Source organism: Pieris rapae, chromosome 15, assembly GCF_905147795.1.
Source record: "Pieris rapae chromosome 15, ilPieRapa1.1, whole genome shotgun sequence".
In the NCBI taxonomy this organism is placed as follows: domain Eukaryota; kingdom Metazoa; phylum Arthropoda; class Insecta; order Lepidoptera; family Pieridae; genus Pieris; species Pieris rapae.
The window spans coordinates 7,604,466-7,620,729 of record NC_059523.1 but is presented as its reverse complement, the minus strand read 5'-3'; the positions used below and the strand labels follow the sequence as shown (position 1 = coordinate 7,620,729).

The 16,264-nt window shown below is 32.3% G+C and overlaps 1 protein-coding gene across 1 annotated transcript; it reads right to left on the bottom strand.

The window, feature by feature from the left end:
• Positions 1 to 952: 952 nt before the first annotated feature.
• Positions 953 to 16,146, bottom strand: LOC110992797 (putative inorganic phosphate cotransporter). The gene is made up of 10 exons (XM_022258765.2): positions 15,999 to 16,146; positions 14,849 to 14,975; positions 12,403 to 12,599; positions 10,192 to 10,428; positions 8,864 to 9,073; positions 7,459 to 7,626; positions 4,853 to 5,069; positions 4,372 to 4,493; positions 3,922 to 4,038; positions 953 to 2,372 (listed from the first exon to the last, which is right to left on the bottom strand). Exons 2-10 carry the CDS (start codon positions 14,958 to 14,960, stop codon positions 2,145 to 2,147), a joined length of 1,608 nt encoding a protein of 535 aa, XP_022114457.2. The 5' UTR covers positions 14,961 to 14,975; positions 15,999 to 16,146; the 3' UTR covers positions 953 to 2,144.
• Positions 16,147 to 16,264: the final 118 nt, after the last annotated feature.

Below are 16,264 nucleotides of genomic sequence, written 5' to 3'. Positions count from 1 at the left end.
TATCTAGTCTACCTTCTCTATCGGGATCATATTCATTAGGCAATTCAAGTGTAGATATGAACTCTCTTTCATTCTGATTTATACCAATCCTACCGAAAACATCATGTACTGTCTACACCTTTATCATCCAAAGCAACAGGTGACCGGGTTCGCCGCCTTCAGTACACCATTTATATAACATATTCAAAGAGGACCTACAACGAAAATAGGATTTGGTTGAAACTTTTTTTTTTCATAGCTTTAATTTATCATATAACGATATCGCAACATTTTGGTGAATACCAAATAAGTTTAGGACGCAGCGGTGGCCATAACTTGGAGAGACGAGTGTTGCCGGTACTGTGGGAGGCAAGAAACGCCGCACTAAACTAGATACACTCCTATACGAATATATCAACTCGTCCTTTTCACCTTACTGATATAATTACAATGACCACTAATCTTAGATTAATGATTGTCAGTAAATTTAGTTTAATTATATAAGGGCTCTCTTCACTGCTGTAGTTATTTACAAGAAAATACATTTATATATAAAACAGTGTTGGCCGACTCTCATCTCCGAGGTTGTAGGCTCAAATCCCGGCTGTGCATTTAATTAATACAAACTCGTATGAAGGAAACGATCGTAAAGAAACCACCCTTCCAATCGAAAAGTCAACATCAGATACAGAACAATGATCTCTGACTGAGGCCATGATTTGTAGCGCATCTTTTTTTATTACGTAAACTGTTGTCTACTTTAGATTAAACTATCTTGATTAAACTGATGTATCAATAGTAATCTGTTTCGTGAAGATACAAAAAATACAACTAAAATCATAATTTTAATAAAATCTGATCTCGTCTTTAAAGGAAAACTATAAATTACCCGAGAAGAAATTAAAATTTTGTAATCACATAGTTCTTGGGATGGATGTTTACTGATCACGATGTCAAGTAATAAAATTATCAATAACCAATTTATAATTTAATGAGTATTAAACACATGCAGACAATAATACAGTGTATGTATATTACATATACAAACAAAACGATGGTATACAAAATTCAGAAATTGACTAGGCGGGCTGTTAGGTCTTTGATACAATATTTTTGTTACAACTATAACCTATGTGTTACATGAAACTTCATGGAGTTATTGTAATCCCGAAAACTTATTACAGTATGAAGTATAAATATGTTTTATTAATTTTAGTAAAACTTTTACAGAATGCGAATATATTATTAAAAAACTCCACATACAATTTTAAACAAATTCGCGTTTAAGCAGATTTATTTTCATAATTAACAATTTATTAATTAGATCTTATCTACATCATAACAACACAAACGGGTAACACAATAGATGATATTTTAACTAAATTCCTTGATTATAACTTAGTTTAAATGCCCAGTATACGCACATATAGATCATAAAAAAATATTAAACAATTCGAATATATCGATGTGACATATGGCTACTAAATTAGCTCAAATCGCTTTAATATGAGACTGAGTAAACTTCACCAAAAATACGTTGTTAACAATATTTGAAAATAGATCAGTTAAAACAATTGTATGACTGACTTAGTTTAATAAATGAGGGTATATTATATCTTTAATTCAAGACTGAGAGAGAGAGAGAGAAATTTCGGTTTGAACTTTTCAACAATGATAACCTTTATTTATTTTACTTAATTAGGACATACTTTAACTGATCTTTCTTCCACTTAGCGGGAACAACATATGAGAAAAAATGATGAAAGAGGACATTAGATAAAACAATATAATTAGTCTGGTTTAGATTAAGAGGTTGAGGTGTCATGGTAACTTGAGAAGTATATAGATATTTTTGCAGTATATTCTAGAACATTTCGAAAGTATCTTTTTAATAAAACTATATTATTATTAATTAAGACACTGATCAACATCTTTAGCGTTATCACACTGTCAGAGATAAATTGGTACTTTAGTTAAAATAGTTTTAGCGTTTATTTAAACTGTTACTCTGTAGTTTTAATTAAAAACTATAATATGGCAAATAAAAATGGCATAAATAATTAATTATAAAATATGTGATATTCAAACGTATTTTACACACTGGGCTGCTAATATCAAACAATATCTCACACATCAATTCTACTTTTGGACGCTAAAATCTTTTCTTAATCATCGTCAGTATCTTTTCTACTCGATAGCTTAACTGCTTCTGGTTGTTCAATGACGTCATCTCGTAAAAGTGATCCGTGCTTCCAGTCTGCTGGGTAGCCGAACTTTCTGACGTCATCCCACCATTGTTGCTCCCCATCCGCCCATATACAGTAAACTACGTTCGTACCAACTAACACCGTGAAACATACCCAGAATGCTGTCCGCCATTGCACGAGTGTTGACTGAAAATGACGTGATTAAAATAATTACGAATAGATATTACATTTATTTTTCTAAAGCTATCTATGTATTATAAAAAGAGAGAATCAAATCAAAATATAAAAAGAAGTAGTGGGGTTATGAAAACGAACACGAATTTTCACAAAATATTACAATTCATGATAATCCACAGTTAACAATTAAACAATCTTGTAACGGGCATAGACTAAGTAAATAGTAAATTTAAAAAAAACGTGTTTATGCCAGCACATCAACCTTATTTTAACAAATTCCATGTTTAATTTTCTTTGAATTGATTTTGTGTGAATGTGTTACTAACTTTTAGTTTATTTGAATTCTAAAGGATATTACGTGGAAAGTCAGTGGGGAAACTCTTGTCACCATGTGAAAATTAAGAAGGTTTAACTGAGAATTAAATGCATGAACGAACGATAATGATATTGCAACGTCGATGTTTACATAGATGTAACATGGTTATTGTGAAATTCGGATTGAACACGTCAGAAGCATATAATCCGATTATATCCGCAGTAAATTGGAAAATCTATCCGGACAGTTCAGTCACATTCGATTACTGTTCACTTTACAAAGCTTCGAAGCTCAATATCCGATATTGTTGCTTTGACAAGTTTGGTATCTTTGTTTGAAATTTTAATTTACTATTGCTACGAGTTTTTCAATAGGATTTTAATATTCTTCAGTGTAAATGAAACAGTATTTAAAAAAAAGCAATAAATACTTTTTATTTTTATATTTCTACCGTGCTATTTGTGATTATTAAAGATATATTTCTGGTGTTCCGTTATTGGTATTGTAGTTTTTAGGTTTCGGCAAAATTTCGTAGTACAAAATGTGGTGCACAGTCGGTATAAAAACGCAGGATCGTTTATAACACACTTAGCCACTAGGCTAACAAACTGACAATGTAAGAGTTAGCAAACTCCTAAGGTAACCTTGTATGTTTAAATTAATAGTACGTTAAAACGTATAACGCAAACTTATTTTATACAACTTAACACTTATTCCATAGCAGAAAAAAAAACTTAAGCTTAACCTTCCAATAACAATGGATAATGCCACTCTTGGGATTTCAGGCAGTGTTAAACTGCACGCGTATTTAGTGAGTCTCTGCGCAAGTTTGTGCGCGCCTGCATCAAAGCCGTTTCCCATGCCTAGTGTGAATAATCGGTATTCCCAGACCCATTCTCTCTAACGCAAGTACATAATATAGATCTAGATAGCTAAATCCCTTCTTAACCCTCGCTGAGTGTAACTAACTAGATCCAAAACAAACAATGTCGGACTCTAGCGGGTAAAACGGGTACTATATCCTCATATAACGAGTAAACTTATTTTGTATTCGCTCTACCATAGTTAAGTATTTTTACTTGAGTGTGCTATGTTCCAAGTGGCTTCTTAAATGCGCGTAATGTTGTCATGCTAACCATTTTATTTTTTGATTTGTAATTTATTTAGTCAAAAGTCTATTTTATTCACTTAAAATATATTACATGTGATACTATGCGATTAAAACTTTGCCAAGAAACTTACGTCAGGCGTCAACAATCCTATGAGGTAGGGTGTTATGATTCCAGCGAACGTCGATGTCGTATTGACAAGAGATGTCAGTGAACCAGCATAATTTGGGGCCAAATCCAATGCGTTTACCTGAAACAATATAAATTCGTTAGTCAATCGTTCATCAACAACAGATGGGAGATTCTTTCAGTTTATTGATAAATTCAAATACTGGGAAACAATATTATGTTCTAAAATAAGATATAGATATGTAACAATTCGGTATTTCCCTATTCCTCGTAAGTATTTTAAAAATAGTAAAAAATATGAAATTAAAAAAAATTTTATGTATAAAATGGTTTTTCATTATCAGTAAATAAAATAACAGGCCAATAATTTATACCGTTTTTATATACGACAATTTAAGACACGACTCTATCAGATGAAAAACTATACCTAAATGATTAAATTCTAGTAGCATACCTTCATACCACTGTAGAAACCTCCCATCAGTGCCATAGACAATACAAAATATACCATAGCAGCAACTCTATCACAACCAGAGTAAGACGCCATTATTATACAAATTGCAGGACCCGTAGCAGCTGAAATAAAATTAAGTATTAGATGAGGAACGTTATCAAGACATGCCCAGTTATGTAGATGTTTTTTGTATAATAAAGCTATCCAAGACGGCAGCTAATCTTTATTGAAATTCACCATTTAAGGTGTCTACCCACTACATGTTTTGTAAAGGTTAGGTATGATATAGTGTCATTTCTAAAAATGTCATCCCTATCCTGGTTCGAATCAAAGACCTTACTATCGCAGATCGAACATGTTTTCTAATAGTTCGATGAGTAAAAATTGTATGCTTTAAAAACTATAAATTTGCTTTACAAACTACGTACGTTTATATAAATAAAATATTATAGCAAATATTCTAGAATAGAATTTTAGTTACCAATAGTTGTGTGAATGATTCTCCCAGTCTTAATCGTATGCCAGCCTTTCTTAATACATATGTCGCAAACGAAACCAAATACAAAGGAACTAAGCCACATCGCAATATATGGCAATGCGGTTAGAACTCCAGTGGTTGCAATATTGAATTTGAGAACGTCGTGCGAGTACTTCGGTAGGTCTGTTACCATTGTGTAATAGCCCCAGTCGTGGCCCACCTGTCAAATAAATTATGAAAAAGGCTTGATTTATGTTTGAGTGCAGAAGATAAAAAAACAATTGACAGTTGACAGACAGCTGTTCCATAAGTGAATTTAATATTACGTTTTCTTGTAAAACTTTAACTGGCCTCATATAGGTGTTGAAATAAAGTATTAAGTAATTTCTAGAATAATTTCATCTCTAGACAAAAAACAGTATAATTGTCAAGTGTCGAATTAAAACAGAATTTCATGGTATTATTAGAGACGAGTATTATTTTATGATAAGGCATTAGTGTCACGTCAACAACGTTTGGGTATATTTTGCAATATAGATAATTATACGGTTGCGTGGCGCCCACTCAAGTTCCAACCGGATTTCTTGAGTCATTAACCTAGTACGGTTTGGTGAATAAAGCTGTATGTGCGTATTGTTTGTGGCTTTAAAATTACTAGAATACTCAAGTTCAAATCGTGGTTTCATTTTAACCACATATGCCTAAAAGTCAATGTTGCATACTGTTTTGCCTGAGATTCCATAAACCACTATTGGCACACGGGACAGATTATTTTTTCCCTCTAGCCTTCCTGCTCTGCTGAAAATTAACCCATGACTATATTATGCGATAATTACCATCGTATATAAGACGAATTGGATAATTTTATTCAATAAATAAGTCAAAGAAATACTATATTTGATTAAAAAAATATATAGAGACGTAGAGAGTTATTTAGTTTGTTTATTTGAGTTCTAAGTACTAAATATGTTGTAGTAATTAAAATGCATTCATCAGAAAAGAGTCGCATATAAATATTTTAGAATCATTACAAAGGAAAAGTGAATTTTGTGATTATGTCCATTTAAATAAACTATTTACTGAACAAAGAAGTACATGTACTTCGCTTACATTGTCAATATAGCCAAGGTTGGTTCATGGTCACTAAAGGCATAAAGATTACGCAAGCATTAAAAAATTTGAATATTTTGTTTCAAGTCATAGACATTTATAGAGGTTAAGTTTTATCTGTTTCTATTTGACTCAGTTTAATACTTTTTATATGGAAATACTTGTGGAGTAAACAAATAATAGTACATATCTGCCTGACTTTACAAAAATTCAGTTTGTAATTATATATAGAATTATTTCAAAACAGGACTTTAAAAACTTAAAAAAATAAACATATTGCCTATAACTAAATTTTATATCTTACAAAGTTACTGTGATTTCTTATATATCCTTAAGTATATATATATATATATGTATAACTGACTATCTTACTACTACTCAAATGCGTCTTATCAGCAATTTGATATAAGGACTTACATTATATGATTCAAATAAATTCTCTCTCGAAGGCATTCGACTACGGGACTGCTCATATAAATCGTGAGTATTACCATAAAACGACACCAATAAAACAGCTTCCGGCGCAGTTATTGCAATCTTCTGTGTTATTTTTTAAATTGAAATTAATATCTGACTTAAAAGAAAAACGCTTGTAATTAAAAAATACATATCTGTATGACAGATTATATATTTGTACACGTCGAAGGGTAAGGATCGTTTCTACGTGTTGAGTTCGACTAAACATTAGTAATAATAAAAACTACGATTAAAACTTAAAGACAAAGTTAAAAACGGTGTTATATGACATACAAACATAAAAGACGTTATAACAGAGAGGGAAAATGAACCGGCCACATTACCCACATTAGTGATGGCAGATGGGTCAAGAAGACACTTATGGGTTGTCTAAGTGGGAAGAAGAATCAGAGGATGCCCACCAGGAACTTGAAAGATGGAATAACGGGGATAGCGGGCAGAATTCAAAAATTGTAGCGAGGATTTGTATGGAGTGGTGACATTAGGCCTTCACCCCGACCGAGGTCGACGTGTTGTATAGTGAAATATGGAAAACTCCCAAGCAAAATTAGAGTATTATCACTAAATAAATTCAAAGCCCTCGTTAAAAGTAAATTAATTAATAAAGCCTTTTATAAATGTGACGAATACTTAAATGACCCTAATTCTTGGGATTGATTTGCTGCAGTTCAAACAATTTGTATTAAAAACTTGGCGATTGAAAAGAGTGGCGGAAAGTTTCTTGCCAGTTCTTCTTACCCGCTCTACGCCCTTGATTTGCGAACTGGTTGTAAAAGTAAATTTACAATTAAATTTATTTGTTTTTTTTTGACGTTCATATGTGTACATGTTTACCTATATGAATAAAGATATTTTTGAGTTTGAGTTTACTCCAATAAATTCAATTAGGTATTTTTTTTTATTTTATAACTTACATTTTAATTAAAAAATCTACCAGATAGAGTACAATATCTCCCGTTAAATCAGATGTGAAATAAACTACATCCGAAAATTTTACCCTAAAATTATATTCCTTTACTTACCGCAGCCCAAACAAGCGCCCAGGCGGGTACTGATCGCAATATTGCCTTCCAAGGTACCGGATCCTTCGCATTACTCGATTCAGAAGTAGTTACATTCTTATTTAAGTAATTTAATTCCTTCTTCGTGATGTAGGGATGCGAATTCGGCGTTGAATAGCATAAAAGACTCTGGAAAAATAAACGAAAATGTTAAATTCAATGCCTAACCTAAATTTTTCAAGAAAATGTATGTAATTGATTTATTCACACTTCGATACATGTATACAAAAGCAAATAACAAAAAAACAGATTAATTATAAGGGATGCAACGTGCTGCCTTCTCGCTAACAAGCGATCTCCTCCAGATCTTAGTAAAGGAATAAAATAATAAATATGATGGGTACAGTGCAAATGTGTACAAATGTTATAACATAAATATAGAACCTTAATCTATAAAAAAAACTGAAAACTCATCTCACGGATTCGTTAATTGCGATGACACAAGAATTGAAGAGAAACAGAAGAATTGAAAAAGTCTTGATGATTGGATACGATATGGTTAAGAAGTATTCATGTAGAAGGGTTTTAAAAGATGTTACGAAGGTAGGCAATCGTATGGAGTAGGGCAGCCTATTGCAAACCTAATGGCGGAAATCCAAAACTTATTGCTTAGGAACGATAAACTGTGAGATTGAATAAGTATAATAGATAAGCATCTATTGGAGGAACATAACATATAGTTATAAGGACCTGAGAATTTGATTTCATATCTCAGAGTCTGTTACTTATTAATATTTTGTGTGCTGGGGATAAATATGATGATGGACATATTAATATATATATCCATCATCTATATATATATATAAGACATAGACATACAAAGGACATACGCCATCACGAGAAATTCAGATAATTTTCATTCGAACTCATTTACAAATCAATATTACACGACAATTTGTATTATTGTGCCGTACTTACAAACAATTAGTAGGTGATTCTCCAAATTAGATTATGGGGTATCAAAACTCCGTATTTTAATTTGTTATCATTTTTTACGTTTTTTATGTTTTAGTTTTTATGATTTTTTACGTTAGATAACAATGGTTATATAACGGAATTATTGTTTTACATGTAATGGACATATAAATGATATGTATTCACTATTGAATTTTGTTTTATTGATATGTATTCACTATTGAAATTGAACAGTTTTATGCATAGTCATAGGAATTTGAGAAGGATTAAAGTTCATTTATATGGTAAGTATTTAAAACCATACATACAATCGTTTATTCTGAATTCATACAAAAGAGTTTTATAAGTATCAGCTTTTGTAAATAAATGCCTCCGTCTCTACATAATAATAAAGGTAATGCTTTCTGCGGGTAGTACACAGTTATAATTAGATTTTAAATGTATAACTTACCCACAAAACGAACCAAAGTATACCAAAGCCTCCGAAGAAATAGAATACGTACGCCCAATCATTGCCATCGGCTAAAAGTATTCCAGACATGAATGAGCCGAAAATATTTCCGATCTGGGCGCCTCCAAACACCAGGGCGCCTTGAAATCCTCTCTCATGGGGTGGTACCCATCGTGCCAGCATTATCATAAGCGCTGGCATGGTTGGACCCTAAAAAGAAAAATTTAAGTATGCCTGTTTTTATCTACCGAAATGTAATTATATTAAATGTTATTTTATTTTTCGACTTAGTCACCAGTTCAAATTGTTGCTTTCAAGTTGATTTACCAGCTCTATAGTAAGCAGAGATATTTACTTAGTTAAATTTTATCAATTTTTAAGATTACGTTCCGACACGATGCAAACAAATGACTTCTTAAAACTTAACTTAAAACTATTTATCGAACACCTCGTATTTAACAGATATAAACACTAATCCAATATTTTTTTGTCTCTCTGGACCTTTACTTTTTTTTTTAAATTAATTTTCACTCTACTCCCCTGCCATAGTGTCCAGGGACTTTATATATCACTCCTACTATTTAACGCGTCGGGAATTACGCCCCGACTACATCGGTGATATTTTTATTAACAATATTCATGGGTGAGCCGGGGCGCAATTCCTCGCGAGACCCGCTCTTTCTGTCTTGTTTGCCGCCTTTATGTAGAGAATGATTTTTTCACAGAACCGTTCCAGGCACGGTCTGTGCTTTAATACAGTTTACTTACAGCTATTTAATATAATATAAGACTCTATTGAAATGTTGAAATTTTACTCTATCTTTTGACGCAAATTTGGCATTTCCAATGTGCTGATATTATAGAATTGACTTTAATTTGGTCTTATTTTAATTAATTTAGTACTGGATTCTATAGCTGGAGGATGTTAGAACCAAAACCCACTATTTTGGTAGCGTCACGTCTAGGAAAGACTTTAAATGTATAGAGCAATATAGGGTGTTAAAACGCATGTAAATTATAGTTACATAATTTCCCATAGTTTTTTACATAAATCTATACAAATATTATCTATACTCATTTCCATTCCGTTCGTTAAATTAAAGTTTAGAGTTTTCTATGATAACGGAATAATATGATTGCCCTTTGATTGCCCCTAAAAAGGAGCTAACTCTGTCACCCACTATATTTACTAAACTCCGATGATTGCTACGATACGAATAAACGTAAATATTTACGAGTAGCCCATAATTATTTATGCCCACGGACCAAGCTAATCGAATTATATACACGCAAAATCAGGCAATGTTAGTAACAGATTTTCGACTCACCTCTCCCATTCCCTGCAGAACTCTCAGTATAAACAACCAAGTAGCACCTCCTGCCCGAATGACAATTGGGGTCAAGAAAGTAAACAGTGCGGTACTGAGAAGGCCTACACCCAAAGTCCATTTCCCTCCGAACTTTTCAGCCAAGTATCCGCCCGGTACTTGAGTGGCCGCGTACCCATAGTAAAAACCACTTAATATCAATCCTTGTGTCTTTTCATCCCAGTCGAAGATTGCGTACTGAAATGTATAATTTTATTATAAAACTGTTGACACACAACTGTTGAAACAAAGAAAGGCGGAGAGTTTATCGCCAGTTCTTCTCTTCCGTTCTACGCCCTTGATTTGAGAACTGGCAGTAAATGTAAAATTAGAATCATTTAATGTATATTTCTTTTTTTTGACGTTCATAACTGTACATTGTGTTACCTATATGAATAAATGATTTTTGATTTGATTTGATTTGAAATTTGTGCATGATGGATAAATAACCTAACAATTATTTCGCAGACACAAATGTATGACTGTTTGATGTACGTAAGTTAACATTGCATCAGATGCATCTTGTACGACAATGGAACTCAGCAACTATTAACTTTGAAAAGTTATAAGAATCAATATGAAAATTTTGCTAAAGGATGCATAAAATGTTATTTCACATTGACAAGGTCTACATCCCCATCCTTCTCAGATACATTTCTATATTTAAAATTATGGTCCTTTGTGTACAGCGTTATACACACCACAAAAAGGACAAATAATGAATGGCGGCCATTGTATCGAATAGCAAGTCAGCTACAACCGTCCAGACCATGTGAAAAAATAAAAACCTTTTTGGTTTAATAAAAGAGAATAAAGTAGCTCTGCTATGTATATTTGTGTGAAATAATAAATAAATAATTTACCTAGATTAGCATTTGATTTGACGCGGTGATAGTTTCTTCTTTTTATTAATATTATTAAAAAACAGCTTTTATTATGATACTTACATAACAATTGAAGTCAGCTATGTTATTTGTATATTATACGGAAATTTGTGTTATTTAATATTCATAAAAATGTACTTTGATAACCTGACGCGAACTCAGTATCCACTCATTGTTACTAAATTAAAAAAATTAACAGTTTTTCCGTATTTTTCTCTCACGTGAGTCTAATCTATTAGTAAAATATAGTTTTAATAGCAGCTGTTATTTGTATTATATCACCTGTTCATACAATAACTTAAGTTAACAAAAATCATGTCAATATTCATAAATGTTTACATTTAATTGCATTAAAAACTGCCGTATTTTTTTAGTTTAAACCCAAAAAGGCCTGCGTTCAGTTCAGTATATGACTTTTGTATTTCCATATTTTTGTGATTAGAACTTTTTTGCTCACAATCAATTAAGATACAGCAAAAATAAATATAAGCAGTTAGAATTAGCTAAATTTTGGAGTTACAAAATCAGTGTTTTATATAGTATTCTGTGAAGATGATAGACAATAAGATAAAAACAATTTACAAGCTCTTCCGCTAGGTGTAACACAGGGAAATTCAAAAGAAAAACCACAAGTGAAGTATAACTAATAATCTTAATCAAAGGATTTAAATCTTGATTAAAGGATCTGCCAACTAATGTAAAGAAAAGAAGCAGTCAAGGAAAAAGATGATTGCCTCATTCTTTGGTTGCAAAGGTCATCACGCGACTTAAGTGCTAGAAGATAGAAGGACAGTTACTGCAGACTGGTCAATCGCTGTTTCCTTGTTGTCCTGAAAAAATTCGACAGCAGCGCACCACGACCACGACAATGCTTTAGCATACTTCGCAAAACGGTCTGTTGAATATTTGACAATGGCAGGTGTTAAGATAATGAGTCATCCGCCATACAGTCCTGACCTGGCGCCCTACGACTTTCATTTATTTCCAAGAACTAAAGATAAAATTCGAGGTATACGCTTTAGAAGATGCGATAGAAGCGTACGAAAATGCCACAGAAGAGACCCCTAAGGAAGTATGGGACCACTGCTTTTGTCTGTAGTTCCATTGAATGCAACGATGTGTATGAGATTTCATTGAAAAACAATAACATTATTAGCAATCTTGTACATAAAGCGGTTTTTCATTTTCCAAACATCTTCAATGTTATCTAGGTAAAAGGTACTTTTCAATATTAAACAATTAGCACCTAAAGATTTACATGTATATATGACGTACTTAATATACTTACTGGTTTAAGAATAGCAGTTGCATTTCCGATGACTTCGTCGTTGGGACAGGCGTCGGGGTCGAAATGGTCTGTACTGGACTTAGTGCGATTTACCATTTGTGTTATAGCTAAGTTTAGGCATACGCGCATTGTGTAAGCATTGCAGACACCCAACAAGCCCATAACACCCAAAATGTACCGTTGTGGTATGTAGCAGCCTGAAACAATTATATATATGGAACAGCTAGTTAAACACTTGTTGCCATTGTTATTAAATATTTCTTGTTTGAGCCGTCCAAATTTTCTAATATAAGTATTATACGTCGCTATATTGGAACTTATAATTTAAATTTTATTTTAAAATTTTATTAATTGTGTAATAGAATATTCCCATACTATATATTATATAGTATAATAATAATCATTATATTATTTATACTTAAAAAATTGAAAAGTAAGACAAATTTAATAAGTTTGGTCCCTTTGTGGTAACGCTGGCAGAATTTCCTCCCTGTATTACGATATTCATCGCCGAGCGTGAAAAGCACCAGGAATGCGGAACTTCAAGCGGTAACTAGATCTTTAATTAGCGACTGTGCACTTGAACCCAAGAGTCTCTACTTCAAAGAGAACAAAATCGAAGTTGGAGTGAGACTCTTATATTTCAGCCGTTCATCACTGTACGCCTGTTCTTGAACCATCCCAGCTTTTTTGCTGGTCCGAGGGAGGTGAGACGGAGCTAAGCCAAACCCCGTCTTACCATTCATACATCAAGGACATCCCATCTAGCCACAAGTTTTGATTCTTTGACGGCTAGTAAGACGTTTGATTGTAATCCCAAAATTAAATACTTTTGGGCATTCGCGGAAATTTTGTACTCTGTCTCTTATATTCTGATTTTTTATGGCAGCTTTCATAAAGAGGTGGTGTTTGGCAGAAAGTGCTTTTTAAGAGAGCTATGTTAAGGAACGTCATGCGTCAAAGTGGAAATGATAGAATTAACATAATATATAGCATTTGGTGTTCCACAACATATAATTTATCAGAATTTTTACGTGCGTCGATAACGAAAATATATTTAAAAAATTGTGCTTCAAAGACAGATCTTACATACATATTTTTTTATTGTTTACGTGATAGTGAATAGTTTCCTTAGTTAATTAAACATCCTTATCTCAAAAACTAAGGTGGAATTATCGCGGGCAAAGCCGCTGAGCACAGCTACTAGTCAAATCGAATTAGTGCTAGAATAGTTTGTTTTATAGTCAAAGTGATAATAATTTTATAACTTTATTGACGCATTTGATTGTAATATAATTGAATATAAAATTTTGTGCTGATTAGCATTGTCATGCAAAAATGTTGACTACATAAATATTTAACTATATTTGAATGCACATTTCTGACTGTTTACATTGATCGTAATAAATTTTGTAAATGCACGTATTACGTCATAATTTCTGATACGTTACAGTTTCTTAAAGATATTACGAGAATTATACTTTTCGTTAACAAATTTCTATAAAAAATTTATTTGAGTTTTCCAGAAACGTTTATATGTTTTTGTTTGTAATAAATGTTGTGTCTATGTCTATGAAACAGAATGCTTAACACCTATGCATTATATGAGTTCAGTATTCTGAACCCTCGGGAGTGAATTCGAACGTCGTACGTGCTCCCAATAGATTAGTACGTATGCTCGACGAATCTACAATAAGATCTTCTGAAAATCTGATCACCTATTAAATAAAACACAAGAAGATTTTCGCAGTACAGATTTGAAGAACATCCATTATTAAAGATATTTAACATATTGAGATAAGATATTGCTTAGAGGTTGCTCTATTTTTGTAAATGGTTATTAGTAGATACATTTTTGAATCGCACCATATTTGAAATATCTAAAAAATCCGTAATTTTCTAACACAAGTAAATTATTTATTTAAACAATTTATATGCGTAAGAGATAAGAATCAACTACAACGGAAGGATTAAAACCGGACTCAGAGCTAACTTGCCAGTTGAAGAAAACATTTGTTGCTTTCCTTCTTTTTTTTTAATAGAACAGGGGGCAAACGGGCAGAAGGCTCACCTGATGTTAAGTGATACCGCCGCCCATGGACACTCTCAATGTCAGAGGGCTCGCGAGTGCGTTGTAAGTGCCTTTTAAGAATTGGTACGCTCTTTTCTTGAAGGACCCTAAGTCGAATTGGTAATTTTTATATATTTCTTACCCGCTCTACGCCCTTGACTTGCGAACTGGTGGTAAATGTAAATTTACGATTAATTTAATTTGTTTTTCTTGACGTTCATAAGTGTACATGTTTACCTAAATGAATAAAGATATTATGACTATGACTATGACTATACCGGTTCAGTAATAAAGTCTTTCATTCTTGAATGCTTCAAATTGAAGAAAATAAAGTTTAATTTTCGTAATTTATGCTATGCTACATGCAATACTTACATGAACGTAAGGTTTTCGTGAGTGCATTGTCTTTTCTTCTCTGTGGTGTTTGTGTCTTTTGTCCCAGAAGATTATGCGCCTGCGTTTGTTTCACACCATTTTCCTCCTCCATTTTTATCACTTCACTCTGAAATATCGAGTGTAAAGTGGTTGATTTGAATTACCATTTTATCGTAGTTAATTTATCACCATTACAATATTGATACCATTTTATTATATGTAGATATATAATATCTACTTGTAACAAAAAATGCCTATCCAATGTTTACATATACATTCTTTATAACGATAAACCAGAAAGTGATGAACGTTCTAGAACTATTTTTTTTATTACAAAATATTACAAACTTTAGTACATACATCTCGTATCGAATACAATTGACACTTTGGAGATAGTAAACTTACTTTGCGATTTAAATTTTATGGAATGTTTCTAATTAAAATTTTAAATAATTTTGAAACGTTATCCATATCCATAAATGGAACATGCGAAGAGTTAGTATTTCATATAAATGTAAGGTCATATAAAAGAGTTGTTTAAGAAACATGATAAAACAAATGTACGTATTTTAGATAATGAATTAACCGTATAATGATTTATTACTGCTTCAGTTTACGGCTTCAAGGTTGTATTTTATAGTCATTGTTAGAATATTCAATCCATTATTTTTTTGAATAAAATTTGGTTGTGGTTGACTTGATAGTTCGTTTATTACAAATTATATATGTACTATATTATTTTATGCTCATTGTAAATACTTTACTGGACTTCTGGCGTTGTTATTTATTAGAAATAATTGGCGTTTATAAGAATACTTGAAGTTGTTTGCTGTATCTTCTAATCTCACTTTACTACCATTCAATTGATTGAATGTACCACGTTTTTTGCAAATAAACGATTTATTCTTATTATTATTTGTACACTATTGCACACGACTCTAAGCCAAACACAGCAGTTCTATAGATCTTATGGGTTCTTGCCGTATTTAATATGCGTTTAATATTAATATAAAAAAAAATTACGAACAACATTACTTTAAATTGTACACTGCTTAAAGTTTCTCAAGATTATATATTAACCATAAAATTAACACTCGTATTATTTAAACATGACGCACTTCAACAAAATAAAAAATATAAATAGCACTACCTATTTTCAAAGCACGATCACTAACTTATTCGCACGATAATACAATGTAACATACGCCTGCCTCGCATGGGCATATGGCAAATATTGTCTGTTGGTCCTAGGCCCACGCTTAGCTAGGTAGGCGGCCTTGAGACGACTCTTCAACTACCAGTAAGCGAAAAGCATATACCGCTATCTCGTAAACAAACGTAATTGATTAGAATCGCTATACCGATTAAAATGCGTGGAGTCAATGAGCTTCATAGATTGACTAATAATGCTTGCGA

Excerpts from the sequence above, each read along its gene's own strand:
- LOC110992797 (XM_022258765.2), bottom strand. The coding sequence starts at position 14,960 with ATGGAGGAGGAAAATGGTGTGAAACAAACGCAGGCGCATAATCTTCTG. Across the intron at positions 12,600-14,848 it reads CACGAAAACCTTACGTTCAT|GCTGCTACATACCACAACGG; the intron begins GTAAGTATTGCA and ends TAATTGTTTCAG. Across the intron at positions 5,070-7,458 it reads GGGCGCTTGTTTGGGCTGCG|GTGGGCCACGACTGGGGCTA; the intron begins GTAAGTAAAGGA and ends TTTATTTGACAG.